The following is a 24,769-nucleotide window of genomic DNA, read 5'->3' as shown; positions in this document are numbered from 1 at the left end:
CCTAAGTATTTAGTGAGGAGGTGACCCATTTAAAGGGAAATAATTTCTGCAGGTATTCCACATTTTTGAAAATTTAATTAGACAAAATGACAATGTGGAAGGAATCACCATTGGACAAGAGCCGACCAAGATAGGATTAATTGCTGATGACCTCCTATTTTTGGCAGATCCACCTCTTTTAATACCATGATGCTGCAGGAGTTTGAACCCTCTGGTTTGGTTGCAGGATTTAAAATAAACTTTGCCAGACCAAACTATATTTAAAGGCTTCACAGAAAACTGCAGACTTGTAATTCCTCAGCACATTAATTGAATCTAGTACCTCTGAGCAGGTAATTTCCTTTTCAATGAATTGTGCATGTTCCCCCATTAAGACCTCACATATATATACATACAAGTTCACAAGTGCACATACTTTATCAGGGGCTGGGCTTTCTGAGGTCTATAACTCCAAATATAAACTGGCAGTCACAGGCATCCCAGTTTCTGTGATATATGTGTTTCCTGTATTCTCATGTTCCGATACTAGTTTTCTGAGCAAATTTGCTGGCCAAGAGCTTACTTGCCTTCCACCCACCTTGTTTAGTTTCAAAGCACTATTTCTGGGTTAGCGGAGTGTGTAACCTGAAGCGTATGTAACCCGAGGTACCACTGTACAGCTTCAGGCAGTATCACCATCACCATGCTTGCATATTTCCACACCCACACATGAGCTGAGTAGTGCTTTCAAGTATTAGCTGATTACTTCCAATGCTCAGCATTGGAACTTGTGCAATTGGAAGCACAGATAGCAGTGGTTTAGTATATGCATGCCCTCTCAACTACTTCTGCACAAAAGGGGACCGGATGGTAGCTGGGAGGTAAGTAAAACCCAAGAAAGCCTCATGACAATCCATTGGGAGAAGTATCAGTGCATCAAAAATATCCTAACAAAAACACACCATGGACTTAGGTCTCGGAGTATGTCATCTTTATTAATGATTCTTTTCTGCATTGTGTCAGAAAATAATAGCCTAATATGAAATAGAATTTCCTTAACAGGTTTCTTCTTTTTTAATAGGCAGACAAATACATGTCTTCTTGGGTCAGACCAAAGGTACGTCTAGTATAGCATACTATCATCTGTAATGGGGCCATGAGTGGGGGCATGATGAAGATATTCATCTCCTGTTTGTCCCCCAAATCTGGCAATCAGTGAAATATGTTTCTGAAAAGAGAAGCTCCATTTAAGCTATCATTGCTAATAACCATTGGCAGATTATCCTTCATTAATATGTCTGTTCCTCTTTAAAATCCATCTAGGGCTAACGGCTATCAGCACTTTTGTGATACTGAATTCCAAAAGTCAATTGCACATTGTGTGCAGAAGTGCTTCTGTTTGGCTGTCCTCAACGTACTGTCAATCAATTTCATTGAATTATATCAATTTCTGGTATTTTGAGATAATAATTAGTAACTCTCTTGACACTGCCCATTATATCATGCCTTCTTTTAGGCTTTTATTTTTCTAGGCTAAATTTATTAGATGATTACCATTATCGACGCTGGCAGTCCTAAAAAGATGAAGCATCATGACTCCCCAAGTAATGAAATTTTGGACTATCAATGTGTTTATGTAGATTTATGACACATGTTGGACTTGTTTTTTATGTTTCTCTTGGTAATCTGCAAAATTTTAAAGCTGATATTTTATTACTGAAGTTGGTTTTACACCTTGGGAGAAATTGATCCCATCCAGTTTTCCAAAACTGAAATCAATGCCATAGAGGGTACAAATTTGAGTTCCTCAAATTTCATTATAGACTCTTAGTTCATGATTCAGAACTCATGATTTTAAGACCTGAGGAGTCACTGAAGAGACAAGACGTAGAAAAAAGGAACAACCTAGATTGTTTCCTAAAATGAACCTCAGATACCCACACATACAGTATTGAAACAGACAGCTAGAAATTTGGCATATTGGTATTTATTTCTCCATAGCAATGGATCTCAAGAGAATTGATAGTATAAAAGCAGTAGCAGATGAATTGTGGAAAGGTAAGAATACTGCAATTTCCTTTACAAACAATGTAGAATGATTCTGTTGAATTCCCAAAGATTAGCACTATTGATCCAGAAAAGAATTGGGCTTTTTTTTCTTTATCTAGGCTGAAGGTGCAAAGCCCACCCTGTTGTTGGCCATATCAAAGACAGAATAATACTCCTTAAGGAAGACATCACCCAAGATCCACAGTGGCTCCCCAGTTGGAGAAGGCAAGTACGTAGCCTCAATCTCAATTGTACAATATCCATTATTCTGTGGAACAAAAGAAAACAAGTTAACCCTGTGCTGGGGAAATAAATAAGACGGCATTTCAAGGAAGTCTGGAATAAGGACTTGTTCGCAAAGACACACTAGAGATCCACATTTGATATGCTACAGTATATCTCTGACCATCTACATGTCCAGTTTCAGGGCTGGCCACAATGCAGAAAGGGCCAATAGTGAGGCCAGCCCAGTGAGCATCATCTCCACTCTGGGGGAAGTGACAAAATGGAGGGATTCTTTTTCACTATTTTATAGGTGCTAGTACTACTCATACTCTTGCTTTTGGCAATTACAGTCCGAGCAAACATCTCTTTAGGAACAATCTGCAACTATAAATCTAGCAAAGAATTCTAACATCAATGATAGATCCATGTCAGGTCCATTATCTCAAAAATTAAAATTAAAATGACCCCACAAAAAGGGTTAGGAGAAAAAAATATAAGGCACCATTACAACAGTTTTCCTGAGTAAATAAAATGCCACCCCTTAGTATAAAAAACCAGGCTCGTAATCTGTTTTTAAAACAGAAATCAGGTGATTATAAGGTTTAATGACAGAATACGATAATGGTGGAATAATAATAATAATAATAATTTTATTATTTATAATTGCGTCTTTCAGCAGGTCTGGGAAGGCTCCCTGACAGAGGGAAGCATTCACTACCCCACAGAGCCCATCGCCCAGCCCTTCCCAGCTCCCTTTAATAAGTCAGGGTGGGCAAGGATCAAGGAGACAGGTATTATAAACATAGCATGGTTCAAAATGCATACTGTTCTGGGGAATTATGTTTAGCAATATGGTATATACGTACATTGGTGACATAGGCAGATGGAGGCAGTGGAAACTGGGATCCATTGATGATAAAGGTGATGGTGGGCATGTTCTGGACATAGTTGCAGTTCACCACAAACTGAAAATGAACAAATAAAGAGGGAAGGTTAACTATTTGAGTAGGCTAGGTTGGTTGAGTCATGTCCCCTGTAGAAAACAGGCTAAAACAAGCAAAATGTTTTCCTTTCTTTTTGGTGCATATAGCAAAGTTATATGAGCACATTGTGTTTCCTACAAGCAGCTCACTGTCTCCTAAGGTGTGTCTTTCTGAAATTACCTCATCTACTCACCTCACCATTGTATTCTTGACCACCTACAGCTTGCAAGAAATTCCCCATGTACTGTTGAGGGACAGCAAGTAGAAATGTTCCAGTGTCCACGATTGCCTGGCAGCCTTGGCTGCACCAGCCAGTAGCCTGGCTGCCAATAGCAAACCTGCAGAGGAAAGAAATGATATTAAGGCCCCAAATGGGTTCTCAGAGACTCACCTCTGTAGCTATGCATTGTACATTGAGACAAAATGCGCCACCTCCTTCCACATATATTATACAGAAAATTCACTGGTTGAGATTCAGTTCTCCCCACCTACACTTCCTCCCGTTCACAGAGTTTCCCCATAGGATTCATCTTGTCATATATTAATTGGAGTAGATTATGCACTGATCCATCCAATCCATTTTCATGCTAAGATATTAACCCTATTGCTTCTCTTGAGGCTGCCACAAAATAGTGATCTTTGGCTACGACAGAGTTGTTAATGGCCTTTCTGGATTTTACATGCATTCAAGTATGTGCACGCAATAAAGATGCAGACATTATATGTCTTCCTCAAAACAACATTTTAGTTCCAGAAAATCTATATTTTCTCAGTAGTCATACTGCAAAATATTGTTACTTGTTTGGATTTTTATTTTTAGGTAAATGCTATACCCAGCTGGAATATCCATTGATGCAATCGTTTCATTCCAGTCCCAAGCCCACAAGACACATATTCTAAAGCAGTAAGCAGGAGGAATAAAAGTACCCCACTCTGCAGAAAGGCGGCCACTCCATAGAGCAGGCAAAGCCTTTTTTGTCATCTGGAAAAGGAACATGTTTAAAGCAGGAAAGCACAGCTAGGTATAGATAAAATGGAAATTATGTGTGTCACTTACTCCTGAATACCAATCTGCCAGTAATATTCACGGGTGACAGGCGTCCAGGTAATTTGTCCAGAGTACAACCGATTGTCTACACCTCCCAAAACCATTTCCCCTCCATACTGAGCAGTTGGTTGGCTGAGAAAACAAAAATGGTTTAAAACAGACAAGGATTAGTTCTAACTACCTATAAATTTGATGGTGCTCTATAAGTCTACAGGTAAATAGAGAAGATTAGAGAAAGCATAAATGGAGAGTAATAAACAGTTGGCAGGTCAAAGGGGGAAAGAACAAATCGGGCACAGATTGCCCCACATTAAGGATCAGAATCTTTCTCCACTGGTGAAAATCCATCCTTTCATCACTCCAGTGATGGTAATAAAAGGTAAGGTTGATTCAGAAGGGTCACACAGTTAACAGAAAGCTTCATTTGCATCAATTGCTCGTACACTCATTCTCAACTGTTTTTTGTTACTGTAAGGATGGAACCATTTAGGAGTACTTTATTTATCCTAGATTGCCGGTAATTTCTCAGTATGGCACATGCCCCTGACAAAAATATCAGGTTTTGGATCTTACCGGGAGAAATAGAAGCTGAAGATGGGTTCAGAAAGCTGCCCTTGTCTTAGCATCTGCTGCATAATGGTGGGACCTGCTACAGCTAAGCCGGGATAACCCATGCCTAAAATCCCATCAAAACTGGCATAGTAGAAAGGACTGGAAGGCTCATTTTGACTCAAGCCAAACTCCTGGTTTTGAACGACAATATTCTGGACCTGGGGAGAAGGAATCAATGGGGTTCACTTGCAACGTAAATCGTGGTAACTGACAGGCAATACTCATCAATTTAGGAATAATGCTACACAGGGAGACAATGAGACCCAGTGGAGTGGATTCTTCAGAATGTGGTCTGGTGTCAATCTCAGCAAAACTGGATCTCAGTGAGTACCACCAGTCACTGCTGTGGCTTAGGAACTTAGTTTTTTGCACTTGTTAAATTCAGATTTCGTTGCTGAGTTCAGAACAGGATGCTTTCTTAAACTGCAAAGGATCCCTGGCATTGTTAACTGGATTCCCAGAATTATTAGCTTTACCTTAGTTTGAATATTCCCAGAATGTGGCACACTTAAGGATAAGTGACTCACAGTGCAAAGTTCACTTACCTGCACTGTATCATAGCCTAGCATGACAGTTAAGCTACCACTCCCATAGGATAGGGTATAGGTCTGTCCATTGTTGGAGTAAGTGGAAGATGCACTGGGGTTGAACCTATGGTGGTTCCCTAGAATAAAAAAGAAACACAGAGTACAAATCTATCTCTATGAGGCAGTGAAGGCTGCCCATTATCATGCAGTGGTCATTCTCCTCAAGATTCAGTTTACAACAGATCTGACTTTGCTACAGACCCAGCCTGCCACCTACGAACTCTTATATGCACACACAGTGAAGAGGCTAAAAAGGAGGCAACAAGAAAGGGGCACTTCTCACAAAAATATACAAGCATTGTGACTGCATTTACCTCAGAAGGTCCCCATTGTTGGTCAAAAGAAGGGCCTGCACCATTTTAACATGGTTTGAGGACAGCTTCATAATGTATCTTCATCGTAAGAACATTTGTACATAAAAATGTATGATATGAGTGAAAATAATATACTAAAATGCATTATGTAAGAACATAAGAAGAGCCGCTGGATCATGGTAATGGCCCATCTAAGTCAGGATTCTGTTGTCATGATGATCAATCAGATGCCTATTGGAAGCCAGTAAGCAGGATGTGAGTGCAAACAGTTTTCTCTTCTCACCTGTGATTCCCAGCAGCCACTATTCTGAGTCATGCTGACTCTGACAGAGAAGGTAGAAAATAACTGTTGTGGCTAGTATACATTAGGGGAAATTGCTTGCAGAAAATGTGTATATTAGACAAAATGGCATACAAAAATGTGTATATTGGGAGAAATGTGCACTAAAATATATGTGCATTTCTGTGAGGCCTTTTTAAAAGAAGATTTGCAAACCAATGCAGTAATATGACAAACTGAACATAAGACTGGAAAAAATGAAAAGCTGAAACTGACAGATTTGTCCATCTTGATTAATGCAATATGCTATTGCTTTCATAAGATCTGCTTGCATTGACTATTCCTCCTGCACTTCTTAGCTGAGTAGCACCATAGTATCTGGCCATCACAACACCATTTGCTGTTTCTAACCCATACTGTGCACACACAATGCTCTAGTATTATATCTCATGATATGTTGAGAAAAAATAAAGAATTTGTACTCAGAGAAAGACGGGTTTGTGCCCAGAATCAGGGGAGGGAGGAGAATCTTAGGGTTGTCAGTCAATATATTATTATGATATTCCAAGTTTGAAAGCTGCAAATAAGGTTTGCAGTAAGATTATTTCTAAACAAAATGAAGTGCTTTCTTGAAGACAAACAGCCACTTTCAGCAACTGTGTAGAGTACTCACCACAGGCTGCAGTATTACAATACACAGAAGGTACCCAGAGATTGGAAGAACCTGTGTCCATGAGAACCAGGAAGTTCTGGGGTGGAGTTCCAATACTGATCTCTCCAAAGTAGAAAGACTGCCAAGGGAGAAAACTTGAGTAAGGTGGAATAAAGACTATTCCCCACACCTTTTAATGCTTTTATCATTTCAACGCCTTGCTAGTACTTTGCTACCAATGATCTCAAAGGGGCTATTTAGATCATGAAGACTTCAGTTTAGCAATGCATCCCACAAAGAAGGTAAACTACACTACTCTCCAGGAGCATACAGCAAAGCAAACAGGAGGGTTATGCAAGATGCTAGAATCATAATCCCTAATCCTCTTCTCTAACTACCAACATCCAGACAAGAGATATATGCATCTTTGCTTGCCATGTTCATCCCAACAAAGGCAGTTTCTTTTTCGTGTTTTGTATCTTCAGTAGAGGAAAGTGCTGTAGTGAAAACATTCACCTTCAAGTCCTTTCGGGATCAGTTACCCAGGCTTATAATCTTTAGTGTGTCTCATGGAATGCTCAGCAGACAAGTCAGCAAGCAAAGAAGATACCATGAAGCCATAACCCCCCAAATTAAAAGTAGAAGCTGAAATCATTTACAGTGTGTTTTGTTAATGCACACTGGACAAACATCTGTGTCTTGCTGTCATAAAACAGAGAGCCCCAATTCACACCTCTGAGCCCATACGGTTGAGTGTTCAGTTCATTCTTCTTGTAGGGGAAATGGGTTGTTTGATGGCATTATCAACTGCTGAGCTCAATGTGCAAGTTCATGTATTTTCTCTACCACTCTGAGAGGAAGGAGGGGAAAGGTACAGATTCATATTGATGCGATACTCACATTCAAGTTGTTGGTTATTGGTTCGTAAGCAATGTTGTATTCATTCCAGTGGTATTTCAATGCAGGATCAGCATGGTGTTTCTTCAGAAATTCCTCCAGCACTCCTTTCTCCTTCATGTTCTCCCGAATGGATTTCCCTTTCTTCAGAATGACTCTGCATAAGACGCAAAGATCTCAAGAGACCAGAAGCAACATGGGTGGCCTTTCTGTCCTTCTGCTATGCACTCTTTCTTCATCTGCTTTCCTATATTTTGTTATTGGGAGCTACTAATAGCCCATTGTGCTACTTTATTATTCATCCATTCGTTCAATAAAAGCACGGGAGTGTGCGAAAGAGAAACTGTCAAAGCCTGAGAAGCGAAGATTTAATTTTGCTATGGAACATTATAAGAACATTGGCTGAAGTTGTATGACTTGATTTAATTTCCAGTCATATATTCAGCTCATGTGTTGCTATTGTTGAGACACTCACCTCTCCAGGCCCTGTGACAGGTGGAGAAAAGCCAATACCAGGATCAGCCACTTCATGGTGCTCACTGTCTTGACCAAAGCAATCTTCTAGAGAATCCACAAATCCTTTCCACAATTACAGCTGCTTTGTCCCTACTTTTATACTCAGAGCAACTGTCCTCTACTGGCTTATCTGTTTACTCTAGATTTCCAATATCATTATGTACACTCAATATCTACACTTTCTGTTTTCTTATGAATGATAGGGAATCAAATTCTTTTGTTTAAAGGGTTTTAAAAAGCAATTTGTGCTTTTGATTGTAAAAAGATTTAGTTATAAGAACTGGATCTGGAGCAAAGCTGTGCTATTGGGACAAATAAAAAAAATGGTGATAAGATATCTACAAGATATCTAAAGAAATATAATCAGTTTCCTTGAAAAGTTGGTCATATTCTTTTCAGAAATTATAAAGGCCAAGTTAATAATCACAGTTATTCTGACAAGTGCTTACATAATGCTGGATAGGCTCAATATTGATTTAAATGATGCCAACCAATATCAAAAGTAACTCCAGGTTTCTCTTCACTAAGGTATTGGTCCATGCTCGACCATATAAAGTTATACTGCCACTACTATCAATGAGGTTTTTGAATCAAAACTCTGATCACATAGTATTTAGCTCCCACCAGCTAGAAGTTGCATGCATATCATTTTTTTGTAAAGTTTTTTATTAATTCATTTTATAATGCATATAAAATGGAGGTAACAATTACAACATGATTTCCTCCATTATAGCTCTTATTCTAGGGTGAGTGGTACCAAGTGTCCAGTGTAAAATTTTGGACTGTTTCTCACTGAGTTGCAATTACAGTTTGTGCTGCTAAGTTCATATATAAGATCCATTCTTTTGACAATATATTGACGATACAATATACATTGGTATCGTCACAAATATTGATGCACATTTTGTCAAATGATCATAATGATCTTGCGTCATCCCATGTGCAGTTCGGTGTATAATGTATGTAGCTTTCCTTTTCTTTTTTTAAAGGATATGCTTGGCAGGAGTCACACAAAACTGATCAGGAGGACTTTAAACTGAATCCTGCACAGCAGAGCAATTAAATGCTAGAAAATGGTATAAAATCATGTACAGGTAACAGGAGTGTGAGTTAAGCCAGAGTGGGTAACCACTAATACATAAGGGGGGACAGTAAGGGAGTGTTTGGGGAGTGTAATCCATGGTTTTTGATGGCTCTGTCCCGGGACTGGGGAGCATATTCCCCCTCAGCAGGCAAGATCTGTTTCTACCTTACCCCTTGTATGTCATATTTTGCAGGTGGGGGCATCACTCATCTGTTGTCACAAGGATTTCAGGTAATGAGCCTCTTTGAAGACGTGTTCACAACGCACCTTCAGAGAGATTTGCTCCAGGATCAAGAAGGTGTTTGTCCTCAAACGTCTTTTAAGACAGGATTTGCACTGAAACCATTTTAGCAGCAGTTGCAATGCAAGCCCCTTCATGAGATATTTAAGGCACAATTGCAATCCACTCAATGGTGAGCAAGGAAACTGGAGACTGCTAAACAAACTAGGGTGGCTACATGGGGAGCTTTCTGGCGAACACATTTAAAAGAAACATGAATGGGAATTGGAAGGATCTAAGGATCTGTCCTACCTTCTTCTGGCTTAACTTTCTAGAGGAGGCCAGGTTGATAGGACTAAGGGCACATCTCAAAGAGCAGGGTCCTGGCAAGGCAGGTCTGGTAGTCCAGTCAGTTATGGTAGGCACTGCCAGATCCCAATCAGGGTAGCAGGGGGCAAGGCAGGGTCAAAAGGCAGCTTGTCAGCACCCTGGAGACCTCACAACAATCTTTGCTTGCTTGGACTCACTCAGGAAGAGCTGTCTTTAAAGGACCATTGCCCTGATCTGTAATCACTGACTCCTACAGCATGGCTGTGCAGTGGTATGAATTGGACAGGTGTTCCCCAGGCTGGAGGACTCTGTTGAAGCCCCATCATCTGGCCTGAGTGGTCTGTAAGAAAGAGGTGATGGTGCTCCAGGTGATACTGCCACTCTCTCTAAGTCTGCCTCTCTGCTGAATGTGACAGCCAAAGAGCATGATAGAGTTTTAGGAGATCACAAGCTAAATATGAGCCAGCAATACAAAGCAGCAGCTAAAAAGTCGAATGTTGTTAGTCTAGGCTAAACCATCTAAAATGCAACCTAGAATTACATTTGCCTTTTTAGCTGCCACATCACACTGCGGACTGAAACATGTCCATAGGAGCACAACAAAAATGGTTGGGGTCCTGGAAATCTTGTCCTGTGATGAGATATGATTAAGAGGTATTGTGGAAGCATCTTCAAATACTTTCTGTGTTCTTCCATAGACGATGGAGCAAATACATTTTGCTCCAGATTCTATCCTTGGTGGCAACAGAAAGCACATGTAGGCCACCATTTTGCCATCTATCAGGTGCCCCTGATTAGCTCATAACTAGGGTACAATGAAGAGAACCATCTATTGTTTGCCCTAGTATCTGGTATTATGTCTCATAACCATTTTAGATATTGATAGACTATCTATAATTGGTTCAGTCATTCTAATTATATTTTTATTGTTAAGATTTTTCATGTATACATGTACATACACATATACATATGTACACACAGACAAAAGAAAGACACAAGGTGATGGATTTCAGTCAACACAGCTTGTGAACATATCACATGACAAAATCTTTCAGTTCTGGACTTCAGTGAAACTTCCAGATGGACAGCAGAACTGACCACAGAAAGCATTTCTGTTGTTATTGACAGCTTTCCTTGGATGGAAATCTTGGATAGAAAAATGTTTCAGTTTGTACTCTTCACAGGACATCTTTTCACTGATGCACAATAATACAAGTGTTTTGAAGAGTGGAAGGAATCAGGACTGGCCCTACCAATAAGCAGAATGAAGCACTTGCCCCAGGCAGTTAATTATGGGGTGCCATGAAAGGGCTGCAAGTGATTAGTTATTTAATTTATTATTGCTGCATTTTTCCTCCCAAGAAGGGAGAAAGGTGCTTGTGGGGTTTTCTGCCTCAAGTACCGAAATTACTTGACCAGCTTTGGGGACGAGTCTGCACCTTAAGTCAGAGGGCACAATTTCCTGCTTCAGCTCAGGCAGCAAAATGTCCTGGACAGAATATGGTATGCACAGACTTAGAACATTTAGCCACATCTCTTGCGGTTCAACTGAAGGTAATAGCATGGGGAAATCAGGCAGATGTCTTATATCATTCAGAGAATGGAATGTCTGGAAAGAGGAAACTCTGAAGATAATTTCATGGAAGGTGAGGAAACATTCAATCTAAATCATTTATGGGTGGTATTCATCATCTTTAAAATGTCACCCACGTATATAAACTAACTTTATTGGAGACATATTCAGTGTTCTGGGTCAGATTATCATATGTGGTGAAGCTGTTCGACAGTGGAATTTGCTGCCAAGGAGTGTGGTGGAGTCTCCTTCTTTGGAGGTCTTCAAGCAGAGGCTTGACAACCATATGTCAGGAGTGCTCTGATGGTGTTTCCTGCTTGGCAGGGGGTTGGACTTGATGGCCCTTGTGGTCTCTTCCAACTCTATGATTCTATGATTCTATGATAATTGAGATTGACTAATCGTTTTTAAAGCCATCTGAGGGCCAAGCTAAATGTTGATCCCATCATTTGTCCTTAAGCCTAGTATTTTTCTTTCACAAATAGCTGACAATTCAGATCAGAGGCTTTTTTTCTCTTCCCACTAATCTGGATTCCACTCCCTCTGAAGTTTTGAGTTTGCAGCTTGAGAGTGCTCCTGGACTTGCCACTGTCAGTAGAGGCATCGGTAGTGGCAGTTCTCTGCAGTGCATTCTGTCTTTTCGGTCTTGAACACCAGCTGCAGCCCACTCTGGAGATACATGACCTGGCCTTGGTCACCATGTGTTAGTTCAGGTTGGGTTACTACTATGCCATTTACATGGGGCTGCTTCTGGAGACGGTTCGGAAATTTCAGCTGGTAAAAAAACCTCTCGGCCTCCAGCATGCTAGCAGGAGCCTGAAGGTGTGAATATGTGACATTGATTATGTGCCAATTACATTGGCTGCCAGTATGTTTCTTGGCCCAATTCAAAGTGCCAAAATAGTCTGGTTAGTTATGTCCCAACCCATAATATAAGATCTGCTGTTTGTGTGCTTGCCTGTGAAAACCAGATAGGTTGATGAACACACAAGACAGGGCCTTTGGGGTGGAATAGTGGAACTCTCTTGCAGTTAACATTCCAGCTTGGCCCCTTCGTTCTGACATTCAATCAAGTATTTAAAATGTATCTTTTTGCTTAAGATTGCTTAGGTGATCTAATTCAGTTTCTCACAAGCACTCAGTGCTTGCAATAGAAAGGAAAGTGCACAGGGAGGGTCGTCCCCATTCAAATCTGGCTCCTTCCAGCCTGCCAGAGGGCTACTACTGTATGCTTCTTCCAGGGCAGAGTGCAGTTGTGTTGGGGAGGAAGAGGCTACAATCTGGCAAATTGGAGCTTATCTTCCCATTTCAATGGCTCCCAAGAGAACTGATGACATACAAACCGGGACAGGCAGCCTACAGAAAATCCAGAAACTGCAATGTTCCTTCAAACATAATTTAATATGCTTCTTTTGAGTCCAAGAGAACAGTAACAGTAGGCTAAAGAGGGAATGGCCTTTGTGCTATCTAAGCCGATGGTGCAAAGCCCACCCTGTTATTAGCCATGTCAAAGACGGAATAATATTCCTTAAGGAAGACATCACCGAGGATCCATAGGGGCTGCCCATTTGAGGAAGCCAAGTATGTGGTCTCAATTCCAGCTATGCAGTATCCATTGCTCTGTGAAATAAAAGAAAACGTGTTATAAGTTCCATCTCTGCTGGAAGAAAATGTGATAAAGCCTTTGAAAAAGGTGTACGAAATCATGTCCAGATTAGATTGCAAGTTAGAAATGTGGCTGCTCATCCACTTGCTATAACTATATAGCTGTGAATATACTTCCTCGAGATTGTTTGCAAGTGCATAGCTCATATGGTAGCTATGAGAGTTAGATCCATAATACACGTGCTCTAATTCTGAGTCTCTGACCACTCACATGTGCAAGCTTAGAACTAACTGTAATACACACATGATCAATAGGGATGCCAAAGCAGCAAGCACCATCCGTACTCTGGCAGAAGTGACAAAATTAAAGGATTCCCCAACACTCATTTGTAGGTACTACAAGTCTTGCTTCTAGAGATAAAATCCAGAGCAGACTAGTCTATGAAAAGATCTTTGCATTTACAAATGTAGGGAAACAAATAAGATGGCAAAGAGAGACCCATGCAAGGTTCCCAAAATAAGGATCAGAAAAAATGATGTGAAATGCCACCAATCCTATCTTTTCATAAAGCAAAGGCTGTGTTATCAAGAGCATTGGTACAATATCTAGATACTCTCTAACGCTTAAGTGCCTTAGTGTAAAATACCGTATTTTTCGCTCTATAGGACGCACTTTTCCCCCTCCAAAAATGAAGGGGAAATGTGTATGCGTCCTATGGGGCAAATGCAGGCTCCTTGACTTCAGCGATAGCAACGCGAGGCCTCTGAAGTGCAGAGGGAGAGCTCCCCCAGTGCTCCGGAGGCTTTGTGTTGCTTTCACTGAAGCCGCCTGAAGCCCCCAGAGTGCAGGGAACTCCCACTGCGCTCCGGGGGCTTCAGGCAGCTATCTGCAAGGTTTTGGAGCGCAGCAGGAGTTCCTGCCGCGCTCCGAAGGCTTGCAGATAGCCGTCTGAAGCCTGGAGAGCAAGAGGGGTCGGTGCACACCGATCACTCTTGCTCTCCAGGCTTTGCTTCGGTGGAGAGGCGCTGCGCAGTTTTCCCTCTCTGCGCAGTGCCCCTTCAGCGAAGCGGGAGGAGAAATGGAAGGGGCTCCGTTTCTCCTACTGCTTCACTGAAGGGGCACTGCTCAGAGAGGGGGAGATTCCCCCCCCCCCCGTTCTCCCCCTCCTATAGTCCGGTGCGTCCTATAGAGTGAAAAATACGGTATGTGTCATTAAGCAATGTTGTACACTTACTTCAGAGATATAGGCAGAGGGAGGCAGTGGGAACTGTACTCCATTAATGACAAAGGTGATGGTGGGCATGTTCTGGACATTGTTGCAGTTCACCACATACTGTGAAAGAAGACAAACAGAAGGTTTACTCAGTGAGCACACCAGGCCATAGATTGGTCAGACTCAATCCACACTAGAAAATAGACTGACAGACGACATAAACTTGATTTACTCCAGTCACATACAGAGAACAGACACCTTTTAGAGTCCCCTTGTTTTTAAGCCTTTTTTGAAAAATTTTATCTGAACTTGACTATTTTTATGTAAGCTGCCGTGAGGGTTTTTGGGTTTTTGTTTTAAGCAAGAACAGTATGGCAACAAATTCTAACATAAATAAAATACAAATGGAAATACGAAATACATAATAAACAAGCAACATCAGAATTATCCTGCTGGATCAGGCTGAGACCTGTCTTCTAATCCAGCATTCTCTTTACCATAGCAGTGAGGACAATGTCTCTGTGTTCATCTAGGAGCACACATCTCTTGTACTTAACCTGGCTGTAGCATCCTAGGTGCAAGATTTCAGATGGAGCCTGTTCCCCTGTGATGAAGAGTGAGCTGCAGGAATTTTCCTGCTCCACCTACCTCTCCATTGTATTGTTCAGCTCCTATAGCCTGCAGGAATGTCCCAATGTACTGCTGAGGGATAGTTAGCTGGCAAGTGCCAGTGTCTACAATTCCTTGGCAGCCTTCACTGCACCAGCCGGTAGCCTCATCACCGATGGCAAACCTATAGAGATAAAAGCAAAGAATGTTGCAACAATAATGTTAGCAACAAAGAACAAAGCAGGCAATAGGAGAAACACAAAGACCTTCTCATATTTAAGATGGAGGAGTCTTCATCTATAGCTACAAAGGGTTGTGGCCAATGCTAGTCCTACTCAGAGCAGACCCATTGAAAATAGCATGACCAATGTAGGTCCATTAATTTAAATGGATTTTCTCTGAGTAGAGTTTAGTTGGATACAACCCAAAGACAGCTATTATGGCCATGGAAACACATACATAGCCACATAAACTATAACCCAAAGAGGTTTACTTACTTCAGATCAATCTTTCCTGGAAAGTAAAATGCAGTTTTCAACGCCATGCTGTTTCCCACTTTCAAATGTGAAAACCAAATCTGAGACATCCCAAAATTTGGGAATCTACTATGCTTTGAGTAAAAGAAGAAGCTTCTGTTGGAAAAACTTGTAATATGGGGGGTGCAGACAAAATGGTAATACCCAGGGATTTGCCACACACGTCCTGTTAAAAAGGTGACGGGAAAGACCTCTGAGATGCTGGAGAGCTGCTACTAATCCATGCAGAACAGCCTTTGCCAACCTAGTGCTCTTCAGATGTATTGGGCTATGAGTCTTATTTGCCCCAGCCACTGTGGCTGATGGAAGTTGTAGACCAAAAGCGTCTGGAGAGCATCAGATTTAGGCAACGCTAGACAAACTGGACCAAAGAAGCTGCCTTAGTGTAAAGCAGCATCATAGGCTTGCCAACCTAAGTTGCTGGAATCCTGTATTTTTGCAGCGTTCAAGGTGCTGGGAAGAGCATGGTTGGTTTCCTTTTATTAGCTGGTCCATCCATTATGACTGAAAGTTCTGCACAAAATATTGTGGTGCGAATCTCACTATTCCCTGGTGACAAGTGATGAGTGACTCATCTCATTTTCCCATGCTGCCTTCATTTGGCAGTCTTTTAGAAACAGAGAGCTTCTCAAGCACACCTGTCAGCAGCTTTAAGGCAGCATTTGTTTGCTAAGAAAACAAACTACTACACTTCAGCAAGGATATCCTCATGCTTGCAGCAATGAACACTGTTTTGTTATCTATTGCTCCTTCTTAGAATTATTTTCTTTGTTTTGCATAACTCTCCCATTGAAATTAATAGAACTTTAAAGTACCTAACTTTGAATGGATTGCTATCCTCCTGGTTTTTGAAGGTTCATTTCCAGTGCTGGAGCACATAAACACACCCACCTCTTGACGTACTAGCATGCAGACACACACACATACATTTTAAAGTAGCAAACAAGAATAAGACTATTCCCCTCTGTAGAAATGCTGCACATTCAAAGAGGCTGGAGACCTTTTGTTATCATCTGGATAGAGACATGGCAATGGGAAATCAAAGCAAAAAACCATGATTAGCTATAGATGAAATGAGAATTATGAATATCACTTACTCCTCAATACCAATCTGCCAGTAAAGCTCACGAGTGACGGGTGCCCAGGCAATTTCTCCTGAGTACAGTTGAGTGTCAACACCTCCTAAGATCAATTCACCTCCATACTGAACAGTTGGTTGGCTGTTGAGTGGGGAAATGGACAAAACCAGTCAAGGCTAGCTTTATGAATGTCTTCAAGGTCTATATTTGCATACATAAAAGCAGGGAACATGGGAACAAACAATTGGGCACACACTACTTCAGTTTGACAAATCCTGAATGACCACAGGGTTCCTCTCACCCCTCCCAATATCAGATTCTCTCTTGATTGATAAGCATACATTCAAAGGAGAGAGAAAACCCATCCTTTCACCACTCCATTTTCTAAGCCAAAAGGATGGCTAAAGTGTGTTAGGGCAAATAGGGGACTTGATAGTCATTTGGGGATCGTATGCATAAACTCTTACTGTAGGCAGAAAGGCTACATCTTATTGGTAGAGCATCTGTCTTTCTAGGGGTCTTTGAGGAAGGATCTGCTAATGGCAAAGGACCATAACTCACTACCAGAGCATCTGCTTTGTGGACAGAAGGTCACTAGTTCAATAGCCAGCATCTTCAGGTAGGGCTGTGAAAGACTCCCTGTCTGAAATCCCGGCTAGCTACCGTCAGGTGGAGTAAAGGCCAGACTCTTATACTAAGACAGCTTCCTATGTGAGGAAATTAAACCTTAGCATGTGTTGCAACCCTCCCCAAATGAAATATTTTTAAATGGCTGGGATATCCATCTCAACTTTGAATGATATTCATGGTTTTAAGGAGCAGTAAGAATACTACAGGGAGTTGTAATTTAGTTATTCCAGATTAACATCTATGAGCTCGATCTTCTGAATGCCTCCTGACAAACTTACAGATTTTTGTATCTCACCGTGAGAAATAGAAGCTGAAGATGGGTTCAGAGAGCTGCCCCTGCCTCATCATTGACTGCATGGCTGTGTATGACCCCCCTACAGCTAAGGCAGGATAAGCCATGCCCAAAATCCCATCAAAATTGGCATAGTAGAAGGGAGTGGCAGGTTCAATCTCACTCAGGCCAAACTCCTGGTTTTGAATGACAATATTCTGGACCTGTGAGGAACAGAAGGAAAAATGGGTTTCATCCGCAATCGGAGGCATAGCAATGATTTTGAGCTTGAATAAATCAAATTATCAATAGTAAGAATAGGTAACACATGCCATTTTTAGGAATAATGCAAAACAAAGAGGCAATGAGACTGTGAGCTAAACAAACATAATTTGCAATGCCTCACTGGGAAAGCTTATGAAGTTCTCCTTACACTAGACCTGGTTAATTTGTAAAGGAATGAATAAAAAGGGTGGGATCATAAAATGACCTTTTGAGTTTTCTGCCTCAGATGTTAAAACAGCTTCGGCAGTCATCAGGTTCAAACTACTTGTCCACCACAGCAAAGTACCCATTATGTAGAAAGTGGTGTGCAAAACAACCAAGCAAACCCTCATTTCTGCCTATTGCAGTAGTGGCACACAGCCAGCAATATCTGGGCCACAAGCTTCCATCTTAAGCTTTGCTTGGTCCCCTTCTTTCTTAGCTTGTGAAGTAAATTCTGGTTGCAATGCTGGGTTCCGAACAGACTGCTTTTTCTTTGATTGACCAATGTTTGATGATTCCTAGAATGCCACAAAGTTTAAGGTGGGTGAATGTGTGATGCAATGGTCACTTACCTGCACAGTATCATAGCCTAGCATGACGGTCAAGTCACCACTCCCATAGTAGAGAGTATAGGTCTGTCCATTGTTGTAGTATGTAGAAGATGCACTGGGGTTAAATCTATTGTGGTTTTCTAGAGTAAAGCAAAACCAAACCAAAAGCACAATATCATGAACACTTCCTAACTGAGTCATGTTCTTTAATACATTGGCACATTCTATTATTATTTTATGTCAGAATGTCAGTGCTGAAAGTTATAAAGATTTTGAACTAAAGGAGGAAACAGAAGGATCAGCCATCTCTAAAATATCACTATAATATACAGTTTTTCCATTCCCATTAAAAATAGTACAAGAGATAAGTTTGGCTTTTAAAAAAATAAAACAAGCCAAATTGGCTAATAAGTTCATAGAAACAAATTTCTCTGCAGCTGGATGTTAGTACTCACCACAGGCTGCTGTACTACAGTACACAGATGGTACCCAGAGATTGGAGGAGCCAGTATCCATCACAACAAGGAAGTCCTGTGGTGGGGTCCCAATGCTGATCTGTCCAAAGTAGAAGGACTGTCCAAGGAGAAAATTTTGGTAAGAAGAAAGATTTTGTCACATTTTTAAATACTGAGCTTCAACATTTCCCCTTCATTTCTACTATTGTTCCCACACAGAAATGGCAGCTCAGGTCATTTTCAAAATGCATCCTAGCCCACAATGGGAGGTAAGCAATAGTACTGTCCGAGATCATACAGTGCATTGGTGGCAAGCTGAGTGCAAGAACACAAAATCAAAATGTCATCATTTAATCATCTTCTGTAATTACAAGGCCCATTGCTGGTTAGACTTCACACCTATTGGCACACCCCATTGCGTCTTGAGACAGACAGATGCCAACCAACAAAACATTGTCAGATTCAAGTAAGGGTTACACACACCCAGCCGTTGCTGTTTTCACCCCAGTAATTCCCCCTTAGTGTATCTTGTAGACAGTAGAGGCTGGTGAAACCTAGACCTGGTGGAGTGCCTTGGAGCTTTTAGTTCTATGCTTGCTCACTGCATAGGGCTGATTTTGGAACCGCACCTAAGTTAAATCTCATCAGTGGTGTATGAAGGCTTAGATTTTTGTTCAGTGGCTCTCTCTCAAGCTTGTAAAATAGTAAAAAGGAAAACCACCAGCTACTGAATGGTTGTCATAGAAAGATAAGCACTCTGCAGCTTATTTTCCTCTTCAGTTAAGAAGAAGAAGAAGAGTTTGGATTTGATATCCTGCTTTATCACTACCCTAAGGAGTCTCAAAGCAGCTAACAATCTCTTTTTCCCATCCTCCCCCACACCAAACACACTGTGAGGTGAGTGAGGCTGAGAGACTTGCCCAAGGTCACCCAGCCCAAGGTCACCCAAGGTCTAGCCCAAGGTCACCCAGCAACTGCATGTGGAGGAGCAGGGAATCGAACCCAGTTCACCAGATTACGAGTCCACTGCTCTGAACCGCTACACCACACTGGTGGTTTTAAGGAAAGAGATTGATGCAACTTATTCTCAGGTAAGTGGACAGTGGGTTTCAGGCAGCATACTTCATTCACCATAATAAAAATAAAGCCATTGTCCCAATGTCATACAGTAAGCTTCATGACTGAGTGGGGATTTGAACCCTGGTCTCCCGAGTCTTAGTCGAACTCTCTAACCATTACGCTACCCTAGCAAGTGACATGATTAGAATTACGCTTTTGTTGTATACTCCATTACCTCTAACCCTCCAGCCAGGTGACAAAGTGGGCAAGCTCACTTATTCCATCATTCCAAAAGTGGAGAAGCATTTTCACTATTCAACCCCAAATTCATCATGGACAGAGACAGTGGTGTGAAAATGGTCTTGACAGGAGCAATTATGCTGCTATTATGAGGCCATATAACCTTTGACAGACTGAAAAGTGAAAGGGCAAGATGGGCAGAAGAAGAGAGAAAGATGCATATTTTATTATTTTAATACTCACATTCAAGTAGTTGGTTATTGGTTCGTAAGCAATGTTGTATTCATTCAAGTGGTATTTTGCTGCAGGATCAACGTAATTTTTCTTCAGAAATTCCTCCAGCACTCCTTTCTCCTTCATGTTCTCCCGAATAGATTTCCCTTTCTTCAGAATGACTCTGCAGAGGACACAAAGATCTCAGGAAGCCAAAAGCAACAGTGCTGGTCCTTCTGTACCTCTCCTATGCCCTCTTTCTTCATCAGCTTCCTCCTCTATTTTGGTACTGGGAACTGCTAACAGTCCATCGTGCTACTTTATCATTTATTTTATTCATCATATTAAATTTTATTAAATAAATAAAAGCAAGGGAGTGCACAAGGCAGAAAGAATAAGTCTTGAAGCCCGAAAAACTAGGATTTAACTTTTCTATGGAAAGATAAGAACATGGGTAGTCACTGGCTGAAAATGTGTGATCTGTTTTAGCTTCCAGTAATATTTCCATGTAGATCATTACTACAGGGCTCATCCAGACTGCCTTTTGTGTCACAGGTCTGGGATTTAAAGCTCTGTCTCCAAGCTTTTGGGTCCCTGCACTTTCCCTAGGAAAACCCAAGTTTTGCAGCTGAATTGGAGCAAATGGCAATTGGGTCTCTATGTATATCCATTTGCCTCAATTCAATGATAAAATATAAGGAAAACACAGGGGCAAAAAGCCGCTGAGGCCTGGAGCTTTAAAGTGCATACCTGTGCAACAGAAAGTCTGAATGAGACCCTAATTGAGACACTCACCTCTCCAGCCCCTCCGACAGGTGGAGACAGACCAGTACCAGGATCAACCACTTCATGATGTTTTGTGTCTTGGCCAGTGTGATATTCTAGAGAATCTAGAAATCCCTTCCGCAGTTACAGCTGTTGTGTCCCTACTTTTATACCCAGGGCTACTCTCCTCTGCTGGCTTATCTGTTTACTCTTGATGTCCTCCAGTACCATGCATTCCCAATATCTACACTTTCCATTGCTTACGAGTGATAGAAAGTCCTTTGTTAGAGTGGTTTTAAATGCAGCTTGTGCCCTTCATTTTTTGTAAAAAAAATAATTGAGTGATTATCTACAAACTTTTGCTAATACGGAAAACAAATCTGTGATAAGATATTAATAAGCCAAATTCCTTATAATCTGTTCCTACCCTTTTCAGAAACAATAAAGGACAATTTGATAATCACAGCTGCTGTGATGGGTATTTAATTGTGGCTAGATACGTTTCATTTTTATACACTGAGTCGAACAAATATTGTAACTCCAGGTTATCTTCACTAAGGTATTGGGCCATGTTGAACCATGCCCTTGGGAAGCTGTGCTTGCTAACATTATATTTAATGTCATGTTTGGGTCTAAGCTGTGATCAGTTCACATTTAATATCTAGGTTTTTCAGTTGATTAGTATGTCAAAGATAATACCGTAATTGTCAACAGCTCGAGTTCCCTAATAGAACTTAATGAGGTTTTGAAATAGCTGTTTTCTGTTGCATGAACACATTTTCACACCTTGCGTATTTATGTGGTTCAATTCAGGCATTTTAAAATTGTTCTATGGAAGATCTGTGCATGCCAGTCCCACCTTCTCCACCACAATGAGTGGGAAGGTCTGAAGGGGAATGTCAGCACATTCAGGGAATTCAGGGAACTCTTCACCCACAGATAAAATTTAAGAATAGCTTGAATAGTATGAGAAACTATTCCAGATTAGCATCAATTACAGATGACCTGCTTATTGAGCATTCATGCTAATTTGTTTGCAAAAGTGGGCAATGTTGGCTGTTGAACACACTTTCTGATTTTTTTTTGGTGGGGTGGCTATGGGACAGTGTGCCAAGCTATCCATATCCCACACTTTCCACTTCAGTTTCCCATCACTTTCTTAACTCCAAAAGATTCAACTTGTGGGGGAAGCAGGTAAGAATAGATGGGCCCATCAAAATCTGGTCCATCCGAGTTTCTTAGGGGGTGGGGCTAATTCTATCTCATTCCATTTCCAGGTGGATTTTAAATGGAAAATCCTTACAAATGTGGAAACACTCTTTCTAAAACAACAACAACAACAACTTATGAAGTTCTCTGGGGGTTGCACACTGCCTTGATTCAGCTATTTATTTGTTTTATTTTTTTAAAAAAGAAATATTATAAACTTTTAAAAATAGGGCATCTGGCCACCCACAGCGTAGAACAGCTAATACAGGGAAGCTCCTTGATGCCTCATGTTTTGAATGCATCTGCAGCTTGTCCTTCAGACAGCAACAGGTCATTATGGCAGCTCCCATTTAAAGAAGCTAGGCAGTAAGCACTACACACCCGAAGCCCCATGTCATCATCTCCACCAGTTAAAACATTTTCCTAAGGGTAATGTCATATGGGAAAGGCAGGAAGTAAACTCTACTTCCACATCATTTTCAATCAGCCAATAGAAGACACCCAAGACTATCTAGTTCATGATATTCTGTAGGAGATACCCTCCAATTGTTCTGACCATAGAGTATAGACTGGTTCATATGGGTTTCACTGGCTGCACACACACACACATACAACACATACACACCATGCAAACCACACACACTTTTTCCCTGAGCCCAGTATCCACTGTACTAAGTACAAAAATGCTTGCATTCATGCTACTAGGATTTATGGGATTGAGGGCACATCCCTGCATGCAGTGTCATTTTGTAAGAAAGATCCAAACCATTGGAGGTTTTTAAGCAGAGGTTGAATGGTCAGCTGTTATTGGTGCTTTAGCTGAGATTCCTGCATTGCAGGGGGTTGGACTAGATGACTAGAGTTGGGGTTCCTTCCAATTCTACAATTCTATGATTCTATTAGGATGGGAGAGAGGTTCCATTCAGTTTGTGAATCTTTAGCTTGTGAATTTAACTTTTCTGCACTTATGGTGGCAATGTGATATCGTGCACACCTTGGGGTATTGGAGTCTTTGCAGAAATAGAATTAATATACAATTAATATACAGTGCCCCCGTTGCTAGCATTGTTAGGGAGAATAAATGATTCTAACCAACAACTCTGTGTTGTGAAGAGCTGTTGATCTCTTTGGAGACTGGCAGGTGCTGGCATTCAGATGATGGACTTATCCTTTACTCTTGATATACCTGAGTTGGACACTTGTCCTAGTGGGAAAACTGACCTGTCAAATATGTGCTGCTTTATCCTTTTATGCAGGTTGGCAACTATTTATTTCATATATGCACAGAGAAGAATATAGGAGACAACTTCCATACACATGGAAGACTATGGAGGGAACTATTGGAGTAAGAGCTTTGGAACCTGGTTTGGTTTGCACTTTTGGTGTTATTTTAGCTGCTTTGTTGTCTTCAACTATGAGACTGCTGTCAGGGAAAAGTTAAGGAGTTCAGAAATTTCGCCTTGAGTTCTTTGGGAACTCTTGAGTGGATACCATCCAGACTTGGCAGTTATTAATTTATCTATTAGGCCTAGGATTTCATCTGTTGTCACCACTATTTACCTCAGTTCCTCCCTTCCTAAGTTCAGGCATAGCTACCTGCCCTACATCTTCCCTGTGGAGACACATGCAAATAATTCATTTGGCCTTTCTGCAGTGTCATTTTCCTCCTTTAGCACACTTTTGTTTCCCTTCTCATCCAAAGGTCTGACATTTCCTTAATTGTATTTCTTGTTCCTAATGTGTTTAAAGAATGCTTGTTGTTGGTCTTTATGTTTTTAGCAATGTGCTCTCTTTTTCCCCATCTCTTATAGGCTCCTATTTCTTTTGCCAAGGTTTGTCTTCCATTTTGTTCCCCTTACAAGACTATCATTTTTCTCAAGAAGCCTTTCTGTCTCTAACAGCTTCATGGACTCTGTCCATTAACCATGTTGGTATCCTCTTGGCCCTGGTGGTACTTTCCCAAATCTGCATAAGCTTTCTAGCTGAGCTTCTGTTACTGTGATTTTGAACCCAGAAGCATTCCAGAAAGGATGTAGGAATAGCTAGGAAGTATTGGAAATGGGGCTGAGAGAGGCAGAAAGACTTAGTGGATCCCTATAAATGTGATGTGAAGCAGGATCTGTTGGAGTGTTACTGCTGTAAACCTTCCCTATTAGGCTCAGCCAGTACTTAGGTGAAAATCTTATATCATAGAAATCTCCGAAATCTCCAATGACTTTTATTTCAAGGAAACCAAATCCAAGGTTGGCATCCCTGACATGTTTCGCTGATCAGAGATTGGGTCATCAGCAAAACAGTATAATATGGAGAACCATACATTTGCCAGAAGAGCTCACTAACTCTCCCTGTGATGCATACCCACCAACATTTCTTTGATGAAAGTAGGAACGTCCTATTCTACAATAATAATAATTTTATTATTTATACCTCACCCATCTGACTGGGTTGCCCCAGCCACTCAAGACAGCTTCCAACATATATAAAAAACATAACAAAACAATAAACATTAAAAAGCTTCCCTCTTCAGAGCTGCCTTGAAATGTCTTCTAAAGGATGTATAGTTACTTATCTCTTTGGCTTGGGGGGGTCACAGAACTCCATACCCCCCCAACATTTATCCGATGAAAATAGGGATATCCTGCCATACCCTCCAATATTTCTCCCATGAAAATAGGGACGTCCTAAGGAAAAGCAGGACATTCCAAGTTCAAATTAGA

At 41.1% G+C, this 24,769-nt stretch overlaps 2 protein-coding genes across 2 annotated transcripts; both read right to left on the bottom strand.

The window, feature by feature from the left end:
- Nucleotides 1–1,950: 1,950 nt before the first annotated feature.
- LOC309373324 (pepsin B-like) lies at nucleotides 1,951–8,227 on the bottom strand. The gene is made up of 9 exons (XM_081917438.1): nucleotides 8,102–8,227; nucleotides 7,630–7,783; nucleotides 6,751–6,868; nucleotides 5,442–5,560; nucleotides 4,858–5,054; nucleotides 4,294–4,416; nucleotides 3,430–3,574; nucleotides 3,120–3,218; nucleotides 1,951–2,296 (listed from the first exon to the last, which is right to left on the bottom strand). Exons 1-9 carry the CDS (start codon nucleotides 8,155–8,157, stop codon nucleotides 2,144–2,146), a joined length of 1,164 nt encoding a protein of 387 aa, XP_081773564.1. The 5' UTR covers nucleotides 8,158–8,227; the 3' UTR covers nucleotides 1,951–2,143.
- Nucleotides 8,228–12,731: 4,504 nt separating this feature from the next.
- LOC309373323 (pepsin B-like) lies at nucleotides 12,732–20,994 on the bottom strand. Its single transcript, XM_081917437.1, has 9 exons — nucleotides 20,874–20,994; nucleotides 20,109–20,262; nucleotides 18,567–18,684; nucleotides 18,133–18,251; nucleotides 17,318–17,517; nucleotides 16,411–16,533; nucleotides 14,817–14,961; nucleotides 14,190–14,288; nucleotides 12,732–12,969 (listed from the first exon to the last, which is right to left on the bottom strand). Exons 1-9 carry the CDS (start codon nucleotides 20,927–20,929, stop codon nucleotides 12,817–12,819), a joined length of 1,167 nt encoding a protein of 388 aa, XP_081773563.1. The 5' UTR covers nucleotides 20,930–20,994; the 3' UTR covers nucleotides 12,732–12,816.
- Between the last annotated feature and the right edge of the window lie 3,775 nt (nucleotides 20,995–24,769).

This window comes from Podarcis melisellensis (genome assembly GCF_964234715.1).
Source record: "Podarcis melisellensis genome assembly, chromosome: 6".
Classification (NCBI taxonomy): domain Eukaryota; kingdom Metazoa; phylum Chordata; class Lepidosauria; order Squamata; family Lacertidae; genus Podarcis; species Podarcis melisellensis.
Note: the sequence above shows the minus strand (reverse complement) of the source record. Positions and strands in the feature narration are given on the sequence as shown.

What these genes read in the sequence shown, in the direction of transcription:
- LOC309373324 (XM_081917438.1), bottom strand. Translation starts at nt 8,157, where the DNA reads ATGAAGTGGCTGATCCTGGTATTGGCTTTTCTCCACCTGTCACAGGGC. An exon ending in TTCAGCTTCTATTTCTCCCG is followed by an intron (nt 4,417 to 4,857) that starts GTAAGATCCAAA and finishes TTGTTTTCTCAG; the next exon opens with CCAACCAACTGCTCAGTATG. An exon ending in GTCAAGAATACAATGGTGAG is followed by an intron (nt 3,219 to 3,429) that starts GTGAGTAGATGA and finishes GTTCATTTTCAG; the next exon opens with TTTGTGGTGAACTGCAACTA.
- LOC309373323 (XM_081917437.1), bottom strand. Translation starts at nt 20,929, where the DNA reads ATGAAGTGGTTGATCCTGGTACTGGTCTGTCTCCACCTGTCGGAGGGG. An exon ending in TAGGCTATGATACTGTGCAG is followed by an intron (nt 17,518 to 18,132) that starts GTAAGTGACCAT and finishes TGTTCCTCACAG; the next exon opens with GTCCAGAATATTGTCATTCA. An exon ending in CCTCTGCCTATATCTCTGAA is followed by an intron (nt 12,970 to 14,189) that starts GTAAGTGTACAA and finishes TTTATTTCACAG; the next exon opens with AGCAATGGATACTGCATAGC.